Genomic DNA, 13,533 nt, shown 5'->3' with positions numbered 1-13,533 from the left:
TGTCACCATTTCTTACATCAAATCATATTTTTCTTTATCTCATAGAATTGTTCTGTTCTTGAGCAAAGATTCAGTGATTGAAACTCTCTAGGGTCCCTACTCCCAGGGTGTTTGTACAAGTTCATCAGAACTTAACAAGCTACCACTTTTAGTTAATTTTGGAGCAAGTAAATAGAGTTAATATTTAACAAATCTAATGTGACGTTTTATGTACAGTTAGTCTACTGAATTGGTTTGAACTAAATTTATAAAGAGCATTTTGAATTGGTCTTTTTATATTACTATCCTTCCAGAGGTAAAATTATGCATGTTGTTCCTTATTCTTGTTTTTCTAGGATTTGGTGGCAAAATATTCTCAGCAAATGGTGAAAGGAATGTTACAGTTATTATCAAATTGTCCAGCAGAAACTGCACATCTTAGAAAGGAGCTTCTCATTGCTGCCAAACACATTCTTACTACAGATTTAAGGAGCCGTATGTATATTTTCTTTCAGTGCTCAGATTTATATCTTTTTCTTATGGCTGTTTTAACAGTACTTATTTATTATGTTAGATCTTCAGCTCACTGGAGAAAACACAAAACTTGTTAAAAATTTGAGCATAGTGATATGTGGACTAGTGCAGGTTCATTGTTGATGCTTAAATTTTGGTGGCCAGAAGAGTTGAGGAGCCAATGTTGATTTCCTGTAAGGCATTTTACTTGAGTACTGTTGTCAGAAAAGCATTCCCAAGATTTGGGTACTTTTGCCAATGCAAAGTCACATAATCACTGTCTTCTGGTAAATCTAGTTGTGGAAATCAAAGTTACTTTTTCCCTTTGTGATTATCAAAACTTTACATGTTTTTATAAGTGCTTGGGGGAGATAAACATTTTGCCTTTTTGAAATTTACATTCTAAAAAGTGGGATAAAACCACTTATCATGTAGCTGTTATATATAGTATTGCATGAAAAGTTCATTTGAAAGTTAGAAATTAAAAGTTCTTTGTCAGCTTAGAGGAGAAGGTGGTTATCAGTGGGAAATCAGAAAATTTTGTGTATAAAGGATGGTGTCTTGTTTGGGTTTTAAAAGATGGACAGGAATTCATTCACTCTGAGTGACTAGTTCAAGTGAGGTGTAGGGAATAAATGAGCAAAGCCATAAGAACCATGAGGGAGTAGGACTTCTTTGAAGAGACAGAAACCAGTGGAAATAGCACAGATTCTGGAGGCAGAGGATTAGTTCAAACCCTGTTTATGAAGCTAATTATCTGTGTGACTTTAGGCAGGTCACTAAATCTCTCTGGGCCTGTTTCTTCTGTAAAAGGAAGGAAGTGTATTATATGGCTGCTGAGGTCCTTTCCAACTCTGATCTATGAGATCTTTTGATGGTAGAATGGATAGGAATCAAACATCAACACAAAGTGTTGAACATAAGGCCCTGGTTAGGGAGACCATAGACAAATCATGACATTAGAAGGAGAAGCGGACTGAAAGGAAAAAAACAATGAGCTTAGTTACAGAAAGGTGAAATTTGAGGAATAAGTGGCACATCCAGTTTGGAGAGATGTCTTGTAAATAGTTGGAGATGTGGAACAGGAACTGGTAAGAGAGATCATGGCTAGAGATAAGGATTTGGGAAGAATCTCCAAATAGATCATACTTAAAGCTATAGGAGAAAATGATATTACCAGGTGACCCCCAGAATGCTGTTCAAAAACTTGTCACCTGTCCCTCCCTTTCTTCCCAGATGACCTTACCTTTTACTCCCTAATCTCCTCTACATTTTAATTGGAAACTCCTGCATTTTCTCCTGTCACCTCCTTTGCTGATTGAATCTTTGATCAATCTGTGCCTTTCATTCCTGTTTCATTCTTCTAGACGCTTGCCCCATTGATCTTTCCTTATCTTTAGACCTCTTCCCTCTGCCTTCAAACATCTTCAGGCCTCCCTCCTTCCACCCCCCACCCCCACCCCCACCAAATCAATGAAGAGCTTTCCTTGGACCACACTATTCTCTCAAATTGGCATATTATATTATCTGGCCCTTTCACTGCTGAAGTTGTAGAGTTTATTCTTGACCCTAGTCTCCACTTCCTCACCACTCAGTTATTTCTTAGCCCTTTTTCAACCTGGTTTCCTGGCCCTTTAATCCCAGTGACTTTTTCTCAAAGTTTACCAGTCATCTAGCAGGGATGCAGCATGGCATAGTGGGAAAAGAACCCACGTTCAAATCCTGGCTCTGTCACTTAACTACCTGCCAAGTCATGTCTCTGGGCCTCAGTTTTCTCATCTGTAAAATGAGTGCTTCTTGTTTTCTCATTGGTTGGGTGAGGGGTGTACAGTGAGGGAGAGAATTTGCAATGGAAAAAAATTAAATCCAAAAATAAAATTTTAGTGAGCATGTAGATTAAATGAAGTTTGAGGTCCCTGGCAGCTCTAAATCCAGACTGTCACTATCTGTGCTAATCTTTGATCCTGTGATTTTCTAATTGCTAAAGCTTTTAAAACTCTCCTTCCTTGAATACTATGACATTTCCCTTTCTGGTTTTCTTCCTTCTTGTTTAATCACCACTCAGGCTCTTTACTTAGGCCATGACCTGATCTTCTGCCTCCTAAGTTTGAGTGTCCCCTACAGCCCTCTTCTTTCTTCACTGCTATCCCTTTGTAATCTCATCTGCTTCAGTGGGTTCTGTTAGCATATGACTCCTAATTCCTTCAATTCAGCTGAAATCCCTTTTAATTCTAGTCCCACATCTCCAGCTGTGAGCTGGATAATCTTTACCTTTATTCCCTGCTAACGCCCCAAATCTGTTAGGTGCACTCATGTCCTCCCTTTCCAAACCCACTTCTCCAAGCTTCCTCACCATCTTCTAAGTTTCCCAGGTTTGGATCTCTGGAGTTACCTTTGATTCTTCCCTCTTTCTCATTTCTCATATCTAACAAATTGCTAAATCCTGCTGATTCTACCACCATAACAATCTGTGCCCTTCTCTTCACTCACACTACCACCAGCCTAGTTCAGTTCTTCCTCATCCATCACCTAGATTAGTGCAAATATCTTCTGATTGGGTCTCTGTCTAATTTAGTCCCTCTCAAACTCATTTTTCATATAGTTGGGAAAATAATTTTCCTTAAGCCTCTGGTGTAACTAAGCTACTCTGCTCAAAGACCTCCAGGGGCTTTCTGTTGACTCTGGTATAAAAACCTGTCATTTAAGTCTTTCCATAACTTGGTTCTAGTTTGCATGTTTATTTCATATGACTTTCCTATAAACATACTTCACTCTTGACAGACTCTACATCTCTCTCCCAAACTTTGCATGCTATCTACTGCCTTTGGGCATTTGTGTAAATTGTCCCTTGCCTGATAATGCACACTATAGTATTTAATTAAGCTTATTTTCTTCCAGGTTGTTCATTGAACTACAGCTATTAATTATTTAGTACCTGTTCATTTGTGTGTGTTATTTGAGCTCTTTGCTTCTCTGCTTGCCTCTTGGACTTGGGAGCTTCTTGAGGCAAGGGACCATGTTTTTGCCTTTCTTTGTACCCCCGGCAGTTAGCACAATGCCTGGCACATAGTAGGGACTTAATAAATGGTTGTTGACTGACTGATGGGCTGTTTTCACAAAAAATGGACAACAGATTATTCTCTTGTCCTTCCTCTGAACTCCTGCTATCTGTAGCACTTATCGGCCACTTAAATTTTTGTATCACAACTGCTTAGCTGAACGAACTTCACACATGCTTAAAATAGCTAGGATGACCATATATTAAATTATTCCTCCTTTTGCATTTCAAAATAAATTTGTATTTTTCTTAGTAGTTTGTCTAAGTTTTAAAGCATTTGCTGATAGCTCAAATTGGATTTTTGGTAGCACATGTTTTGTGTAATCTATCATAAGGAAATCAGCATTTTTACAGAATGAAATAGTGTAGGCTGTTTATCATTTCTTTTTTTCTTAATTCTTTTTTAAATTTTTAGTAATATATTCCTTCTTTTCTTTTTTCTTTCTTTTTTTTGGGGGGGATTGAGGCAATTGGGGTTAAGTGACTTGCCCAGAGTCACACAGCTAGCAATTGTTAAGTGTCTGAGGCTGGATTTGAACTCAGGACCTCCTGAATCCAGGGCCAGTGCTCTATCCACCTTTTTTTAATTTTTGCAGGGCAATGGGGGTTAAGTGACTTGCCCAGGGTCACATAGCTAGTAAGTCAAGTGTCTAGGGTCGGATTTGAACTCAGGTACTCCTGAATCCAGGGCCAGTGCTTTATCCACTGCGCCACCTAGCTGTCCCTTTCTTTTCTTTTTTAAACGCAGCTTATATAATTAACCTTTAAGTTAAATACTGTTTAATGTAATGTGTAATTGGTTTTGTTGGTAATCAATGCAATAAATATTTACATTGTAGAATTCATTCCATGCATGGACAAGCTATTTGACGAATCTATCTTGATTGGTTCTGGATACACTGCTCGAGAGACTCTGAGGTATGAACTAACCCCATGGTGTAGCTAGTTGGATACTTGTTCATGATAATGGTTTGTGGTATTTCCTGTTTGGAGTATCTAACAATTCTAGAACCTGCAAATTATATTTACCTGTATCTTTAAATCACCCTGAAATTTAGAAATGCAGGAATTTTAAAAAAGGATGTTGTTACTTTAAATCAGTTGATATGGTGCCCAGACATAAAGAAGTAAAGCAAAAAGTTAGAGTTGAGTTTTTTGTTAACATAAATTGTAGTAGAACACTTGCAAAATACTTTTTGGTTATTAGGTTTTTTTCTGCTTTTTTCCTTACTATTTTTGCCACGCCAAGTAGTGTTTAAAGCATCTTTAATTTTCTTGTGTGCAATTGCAGACAGTGTTGCTTTTAGTAGTCTTGTAGCCCTGTGTAGTGAAGTGTGAGTGAGGAGTCTTTAGGTAGTTTGAAGAACATTTTGACCATCTGCTTGAAGAGATTTAGAAGAGTCTGAATTTGTAAAATATTCTATTATTTGAGAACAAACTGAATGTGATTTTGTAGCTTGGGGCATCATGGCAATATGCAAAGTCTTTTTAGAACCTAATCATCTGAACATTATAGTGGTGTACAACAGAATAGGAAAATGCTAATTGACACATACTGTTTCTACCTTTTTGAGCCACAAAATGTGCATATGCACAAGCAAGCCCAGTAATTGTTTTTCCTTAGGCTAATTATATATTTCAGTGTACATTGGAGTGTTGTGGTTGAACCAAACCTTACACAATTCAGTTTGTAAAAAAAACCAACCTCACTAGTTTTAAAAAAGGCATCTTTAAAATTATTAGATGAAGGGACAGCTAGGTGGTGCAGTGGATAAAGCACTGGCACTGGAGTCAGGAGTACCTAAGTTCAAATCCGGCCTCTGACACTTGACACTTACTAGCTGTGTGACCCTGGGCAAGTCACTTAACCCCCATTGCCCGCCAAAAACAAAAAAATAAAAATAAAACCTAGTGATAAAATTATTAGTTGAAAAATGGGAAGAGTTGTAAAATTGTAAGGTGAATTCTAGGTTTGACCTCAGTGGTGTACTTGCCTTCCTGTAGAGTTATTTTACTAGGGTAAAATGAGAGAATAACACAAATTAATTACAGAATTTATAAATGTCAATGTAATAGACACCAGTAAATAGGCCTAAAAACTAATGAAATTTTTTTTTTTCCCATTCTAGGCCACTTGCGTACAGCACACTGGCAGACTTGGTGCATCATGTCCGTCAGCATTTGCCTCTCAATGACCTCTCCCTTGCAGTCCAGCTATTTGCCAAGAACATTGATGATGAGTCATTGCCTAGTAGTATCCAGACTATGTCTTGCAAACTTTTATTAAATCTGGTAGATTGCATCCGCTCCAAAAGTGAGCAAGAAAATGGAAATGGGAGAGATATTCTAATGAGGATGTTAGAGGTATGGATTTTTATAAGAAGTTAAATGAAAGAAATATCTTTTAGTAAGCACTCCTGAATCTTCTAGATTTTGGATTCCAAATTACCTCTTTATTGGCCACAATTTCATATAGCAAATTACTAAATTTACCTTGTAGGATACTTGTTGTTATATTGCAAATAAAACATAATATTCAAAATTAGTAGATGTTTTTAAAAACGGTTTATGTACCAAATACATGTTCCTTCTTTTGAAGAGAATCAAAAGAATTGCTTTTGTTATATTGTTTTATTGAATTTTTTTGCCTTTCGTTTGCTAGACTAAATTGATTTGAAAGGTAACTTTTGGTATATTCAAGATATGTTTGTTCTTTTGAAACCTTCATTTTGTTCCCTCCCTTTTCAGGTTTTTGTTCTGAAATTCCACACTATTGCTCGGTATCAGTTGTCTGCCATTTTTAAAAAATGTAAACCTCAGTCAGAACTTGGAGCTGCTGAAGTAGCAGCTTTGCCTGGGGTACCTACGGCTCCCACGGCACCTGCCCCTGCACCTTCACCAGCCCCTACCACACCTGTAGCTCCAGCACCAGTCCCTGTATTTGAGAAACAGGGAGAAAAGGATAAAGAAGATAAGCAGACATTCCAAGTTACAGATTGTCGGAGTTTGGTGAAAACTTTAGTTTGTGGAGTCAAGACAATTACATGGGGAATAACTTCATGTAAAGCACCTGGTGGTAAATATGTACTTTATTTAAATTACTACTTTAAATACAGCATTTGTCTAAGTAACACTTTACATGCCAAATTAAACCCCCTTATTTTTTAAAATCTTTCTTCCAGAAGCTCAATTCATTCCCAACAAACAGTTACAACCCAAAGAGACACAGATTTACATAAAGCTTGTGAAATATGCAATGCAGGCTTTAGATATTTATCAGGTGAGTAACTTGGTAATGAACGAACACAGAATTATGCATTTTTAGACTTTATAAGTCCTACACTGATAGCACTCAGCATGCATTCTAACATCATAGAGTGGAATTGTACTTACAGAAGTCTCTTAATGAAAATCTTATGTTTTTCTTAAGGGAGAGTATAACTTTAGATTTAGTTTTTTCCTGATTTTGAACAATTTAGTAAATTAAAGTCTTTGATAATTTTTTTTTTCTAAACTGATAGTCTATAAATGTAACTGTACAGGATTGAGATTTGTTTTTTAGGGCATTTTTTAAATTGAAGTGCTATTGGTGAACACAGCAGTGATCATATTTGACAGAGTTTGTTATGCAATTGTATTTTAACTTTTAAATATTTTTATTCTCAAGTAAATAACATGAAAGTCACATGTATTTCTTTCCTCTTCCAGGTCCAGATAGCAGGAAATGGACAAACATACATTCGAGTAGCAAACTGTCAGACAGTTAGAATGAAAGAGGAGAAGGAAGTGTTGGAACATTTTGCAGGGGTCTTCACAATGATGAATCCCTTAACATTTAAAGAAATCTTTCAAACTACAGTTCCTTATATGGTGGAAAGAATCTCAAAAAATTATGCTCTTCAGGTATAAAATAATTTTCATGTATTCTCTCAAATATGAAGTTATTTATAAATTAAAAATACTATGTCTTTCACTAATTCAGAAATTGGTTTTAGAGACATATTTAAAGATTCCTTAAAAGGGCAGAGCTCGGGGCAGCTAAGTGGCACAGTGGATAAAGCACTGGCCCTGGATTCAGGAGGACCTGAGTTCAAATCCAGCCTCAGATACTTAACACTTACTAGCTGTGTGACCCTGGGCAAGTCACTTAACCCCAATTGCCTTACCAAAAAAAAAAAAAAGGCAGAGCTCAAAGAATTCTTATTAAGCTATGTATAATTTAGAAAATAATGTACCTGGAAAGCAACAGAAGTTTTTGAGCTAATGTCTTTTGCTGGTATTGGTGTTGAGAAGTTGAGTGATTTTGGGTGGGAGTTAAGCTTAGATAAAAGTAAATACCTGAAACCATTTCTTTTAATGTTGCAGAAATTCTTTATTCTTTGTAGAAATATTTCATTCTTCCTCTTTGATAGGTAATTAATTTTGTGAGCCCCCATATGGCATTGATTTATTTAAGCTGATTACCTTGTCTTATAATTTTTGTCATCTGAATTTCTTTTCTTTCTTTTTTCAGATTGTTGCCAATTCTTTCTTGGCGAATCCTACCACCTCTGCTCTGTTTGCTACAATTCTTGTGGAGTATCTCCTTGATCGGCTGCCAGAAATGGGTTCTAATGTAGAACTCTCCAATCTGTATCTCAAGCTGTTCAAGTTGGTATTTGGCTCAGTTTCTCTCTTTGCAGCTGAAAATGAACAAATGCTGAAGGTAAAGCTTATTTTGACTTAAGTTGTATTTGAACACACGGTTGATTATTAAAATAATTCCCTTTTGGAAAATTTCCTGAAACTACTACAGTTTTAACATTTGAAAAGAACTCCTCAGTTTAATAAATGTCCTTGTATAATAAGAACCCAGCACGAAAACATTAAATGTGCTGTATTTTTTTTGGTCCAGACCATTGGTTTCATCAGTATGAGGATTTTTGTGCCTGAAACTCTTTCCATCATGTAGATTGGCAATTCATCTGTCATGTATAGCCTTGGAGAGTTGTCTGGGGACCTTGAGAAATTAAGTAACTTTCTCGTGGTCACACAGGATGTAAGTTGCAGGACTTGAACCTGGGGCTTTGTATCCACAAAGCCTTTTCTTCATTGTGCCATCATGCCTCATAATGTGCTCCTCATTTACAAGTTCAGAATGTGAATGATCTTGTATGAATTGAAATGGAAAAAACTTGAAGGCTTAATGTTCAGATCTGTGTCCTAGGCATCATTTATAGATGAATGTCTTTTTTTCTAACATATAAGCAAATGACCAGTTCTTCTGTTTTGAAGGATTTGATGTGAGGCAGAAAAAAAAGTTTTTTTAAATTATATTTTCTCCCTTTGTGGCAAAATATAACTCCTATAAAGCCCAGAAAATATTATCTGCTGTGTTCAAGGAGAAACATTTTCTAATAATGAAACCTGTGGCCTAACAGAAAAGTAAAGCTCATTCTACAAGGAATGACAACTCATGTTGTATAGGCATAAAGCATCAAAAATACTCTTCCTGGGCAGCTAGGTGGCACAGTGGATAAAGCACTGGCCCTGGATTCAGGAGGACCTGAGTTCAAATCCAGCCTCAGACACTTGACACTTTCTAGCTATGTGACCCTGGGCAAGTCACTTAACCCTCATTACTTGTAGTTCTTGTACCAGGGCCACAATATTTGGTGTCCATAGATAAATAGAAGGCAAATGAAATATGTTTGAAACCTTGTGAGACTTTTAGCCTTCTACATATAGTGGGCACTCAAATATTTGGTTGTAGAGAATATATTCCTTTTTTACTGTAACATTTATTGTGTAAACTGTTACAGAAAGTAATTTGAAACTTTAAATTTGTTGCACCCTAGACTTACATGAATAATAAATTTGTCTGCTGGGACTAGAGGGTAAAAAACTTCTAAGGCTTCTGCACAGAAATGGTTTTTTAGGAGGTGCAGGCTAATTAATTCACTCTAAGAGGGTTTCCCACTATAGTTTTAATAATAAATAACAATACTTTACATTGGAGAGTCAGTGTGATATAGTGACTGGAACCCCATCCTTGGAGTTAGGAAACTTAGGTTCATGTCCTGCTTCTGATGCATATTTACTGTGACTGTTGACAAGTCAGGTAACAGGTTACATGATGCAATGCCTTCAGCAGCTCTCTGAGATAAATCAGATGGTTGTAGAGCTGCTGAGGTCGGGGGGGGGGGGGTATGTGGTTTCCTTCCCCCCTCCACCCCCAGCACTCCTTATACCAATGAAATCTTAAGTCCAAACAGAGAGGAAAAATAAACCTTAGATTTAGAAACCAGTTTTTAATAAGTCACCAGCCATTCAGAGTGCTATCATATACATCCATCCATACATCCATCCATACATACACACACATACATGCATACCTATACACAAATATTTTTTAAAAATTTCTCATAACTCTTCATAGCACCCTTCATAGCACTATCTCCTATTTGAAAAATGAGAAGTAGGTCTAGAGTCTAGTGACTTAAGAAAGAACTGGGACTATATGCACACCTGTTGAATCTTTTATCTAGATTATAATGCCTTTGGTTTTATTACTAGCTAAGATCTACTCCTGAGATTGGAGATTTAAGTTTTAGTTTTTAAAGTTTAAATGAGAGTAGCATCAAAATACATTGGCATCATTTTTTCTTATGTTTTCATGAAATTGAAGGCTAATTGTTTTAAAACAGTTTGTTCAAGATATTCATGGTTCAAAATTTAATAGTGAGGACCTTGATCCTGAAGAAAAGTGTTAAGAGACCACACATTTTGTGATTGCTTTTTCTGATTTTTGTCCTATATTTTTGAATCAATGAGAAGAATAAATAAAATAGGACTTAGGAGTTCTTGGGAAAGTCACTTTACCTCCCCTGGTCCTCAGTTTCTTATTTTTTCATAAATGGAAATAAATTTAGGTCCAACTTGGGTAATGAAGGCAACTACCTTTTCTCCTTGCATGCCCCCATCTCATCCTCACCCCTGGGCATTGCTATGGCATATTTGGTACAAATCTATCAAAATTAGCCTTTGTCCTTATCAGATTATTTGGAACCTTTGAGTCTGGTGTCATGATGATAATGATGATTTAAAGATAGTGCCATTTGTTGACCTTTCTCTTTATTGTCTGTTTATTGACCTTTTTCTCAAATCTCTTAGCCCCACTTGCACAAGATTGTGAACAGCTCTATGGAACTTGCACAGACGGCTAAGGAACCCTACAACTATTTCCTGCTCCTTCGAGCATTATTTCGTTCCATCGGTGGGGGTAGCCATGATCTTCTCTATCAGGAATTCTTGCCTCTCCTACCAAACTTGTTGCAAGGTCAGAATAACCATTTTCCTTGTTCTTTAATCTTATTTCATTCCCAACACTGAATTCCCTTTTTTAAAAACACTTTAAGGGTATAGGGGTTGTAAGATGAGGCTGTGGAAATAAGCTGCGGTTGAAGTCAGGATTACTTAGGAACTGATGATTAGGAGTCCTGATTTCTCTGATGAGGTGTTGCTTGCATTTTTGAGCCATAGATTTTCCTGGTTTTAGTCAAGGTTGAAAGGGAAAATCAAAATGAGAAATAAAGGAAATCAGTTACTTTGTATTTGTACCTGAGTGTTATTTATTGGCTGATAAATCAAAAGCCCTGTATGCATATATTTAACGGGGGTTCACATGATACACACATTTTGTGTGCTTTTGAAAAGATACTTTCTTGTCTTGCCCAGTTTGTTATAAGCTGCTTCTTGTCTTTGTTTTGCTTCTCTTTTCACCTCTTAGAAGAGCCTCAGATACAATTTTTTTCATAATAAACAGCCAATAAGTACTCATTAACTCTATACAGGAAATCCCATGGCCAGCTATCCAGCAGGTAGATGATATACAGTCTAATCTGGTTCCCCCCCCATCTGCGCCTTCAGTTGTTCTACTAGTATAAACCCTTTTTTTTTTTCCTTCACACACATATTTTAAGCACTTAATCATGGTAGATGTTAATGAACTGTACAGAAAGCTAGGTGTTCTAGTACATAGAAAGTATTGTACCTAAAATCAAGTAGACCTGGGTTCATATCAGTGCAAATTTAACCTCACATACACATTACCAGTTGTGTGACACTGAGAGAGTCACTTAACCTCTATCTCCATTTTCTCATCTATAAAATGAGAATACTATTTCTCAGGGTTGTTGTGAGGTTAATATGAGACAATATTTGTAAATTATTTTGAAAACTGTTACATGCCATATAAATCTAGATATTGTTATTAACCAAATATTTTAAAGTTAATTTTACTTAAATTTCCCTCCCCTTTTTAGGACTTAATATGTTACAAAGTGGCCTCCACAAGCAACACATGAAAGATTTATTTGTGGAACTATGTCTTACTGTACCAGTTCGACTGAGCTCCCTTCTACCATATCTACCAATGTTGATGGATCCCTTAGTATCTGCTCTTAATGGATCCCAAACATTGGTTAGCCAAGGCCTTCGGACTCTTGAATTATGTGTAGATAATCTCCAGCCAGACTTTCTTTATGATCATATTCAGCCAGTGCGGGCTGAACTCATGCAGGTAATATGAAGTTCTTGTATCTGTTATTTTCATTTTGAAACTCCAGTTTTTAGTTACTCTATCAAACCATCAGACTTTGTCTAAAGTAGATGTGATTTTCATCTTACTTTTTTGAATTTTTCTAATGCATGCAGAGTTCTTAGATATTAATGTAGAATACTCTTAATGCTATGCATATTTTATAGTCTTCACATATATTATGAATTATAATAGGCTGGTAATTAAAAGTCATATGGAAATTGTCTAATTGTCCTATTTTATATTTATAATACCAAAAGGATAGCTAGAAAGCCAGTTCTTCTCCTTCTAACTCTGAGGCTTCAGAAAGTCCAGATGACTTAGACATGTAAATAATACCAATTACTTATTTGAAAAAGTGGAAAATAGAGGTATTATCCTTTCCATGATAGAAGAATAGTGGAAGGGGCTGAAGAATAGAGAGGCAGCATGGTGCTGTGGAAAGAGATTGAGATCAGGGGACCTGAGTTTAAATACAGGCCCTGATACCTACTAGTCTTGTAATCTTGGGCATTTATACTTTCTGAGCCTCAGTTTCTTCAACAGTAAAATGAGAATGATAATACTTGTACTACCTATTTTACAAGACTGAGAACCCTTTTCTGTAATCTTTGATGTTATATAAATGTGAATTTTTGGTATTAACAATAAAAATAATAAAGAGGAACATTTCAGAAGACACTTCCTTAACTTTGCTTATTAACTAAAGTTTCAAATCCCTAGTATCTAAAATTAAAACAACTTCCTGCTTTTTGTTATTGATCTAATTAGAAAATGGCCCATACCAAGAAGTATAACAACTTGGAATCTTCCATGGTCTCATTCATGGAGGAAAGTAAAACATTCAATTTAAGAACATAACTATAGGCCAGTAATTGACAAGAAGACAAATTAACTTAAAAGACTAGATTCAGAAATCTAGTGATCTTTGATTTCTGAGTTTTTTCCCCAAGTCCTCATATTGGAAAGTAAATTAGAACATGTGTTTAAAGATTTATGATATTGTGATGAAATTTGAATACTTGTTGTGTTTAAAAATGATTTCTTTGATTTTAGGCTTTGTGGCGTACCTTAAGGAATCCTGCAGACAGCATTTCTCATGTAGCCTACAGGGTACTTGGCAAATTTGGTGGAAGTAACAGGAAAATGTTAAAGGAATCTCAAAAACTTCAGTATGTTGTTACTGAAATTCAGGGACCTAGTATCACAATAGAGTTTTCAGATTGTAAAGCATCCATTCAGCTTCCAATGGAAAAGGTAAAGTATAATGTTTTTGTAGTTATTTAATTAGGTTATTCAATTTTCTTAAAATTAGAATTTTTAGAACTTCAAATATTTTATGGATGTATACTAATAAGCCAACCAACATGTACACATAAAGTATGGATGAAGTGAAGCTTATAAC

At 36.0% G+C, this 13,533-nt stretch overlaps 1 protein-coding gene across 9 annotated transcripts in view; it reads left to right on the top strand.

Moving 5' to 3' along the window:
* LOC122735893 (transformation/transcription domain associated protein) overlaps nucleotides 1-13,533 on the top strand; it is a 152,901-nt gene that overhangs the window by 22,557 nt on the left and 116,811 nt on the right. For all 9 annotated transcript variants that reach the window (XM_043977760.1, XM_043977777.1, XM_043977768.1 and 6 more), the window contains 10 exons: nucleotides 336-474; nucleotides 4,390-4,468; nucleotides 5,680-5,914; nucleotides 6,299-6,626; nucleotides 6,733-6,830; nucleotides 7,259-7,453; nucleotides 8,064-8,255; nucleotides 10,703-10,868; nucleotides 11,854-12,110; nucleotides 13,185-13,385. In XM_043977760.1, the coding sequence (XP_043833695.1) occupies nucleotides 336-474; nucleotides 4,390-4,468; nucleotides 5,680-5,914; nucleotides 6,299-6,626; nucleotides 6,733-6,830; nucleotides 7,259-7,453; nucleotides 8,064-8,255; nucleotides 10,703-10,868; nucleotides 11,854-12,110; nucleotides 13,185-13,385 (1,890 nt within the window). The remainder of the gene's footprint in view (nucleotides 1-335; nucleotides 475-4,389; nucleotides 4,469-5,679; nucleotides 5,915-6,298; nucleotides 6,627-6,732; nucleotides 6,831-7,258; nucleotides 7,454-8,063; nucleotides 8,256-10,702; nucleotides 10,869-11,853; nucleotides 12,111-13,184; nucleotides 13,386-13,533) is intronic.

This window comes from Dromiciops gliroides, chromosome 1 (genome assembly GCF_019393635.1).
Source record: "Dromiciops gliroides isolate mDroGli1 chromosome 1, mDroGli1.pri, whole genome shotgun sequence".
Classification (NCBI taxonomy): domain Eukaryota; kingdom Metazoa; phylum Chordata; class Mammalia; order Microbiotheria; family Microbiotheriidae; genus Dromiciops; species Dromiciops gliroides.
This window is presented reverse-complemented; position numbering and strand designations above follow the sequence as displayed.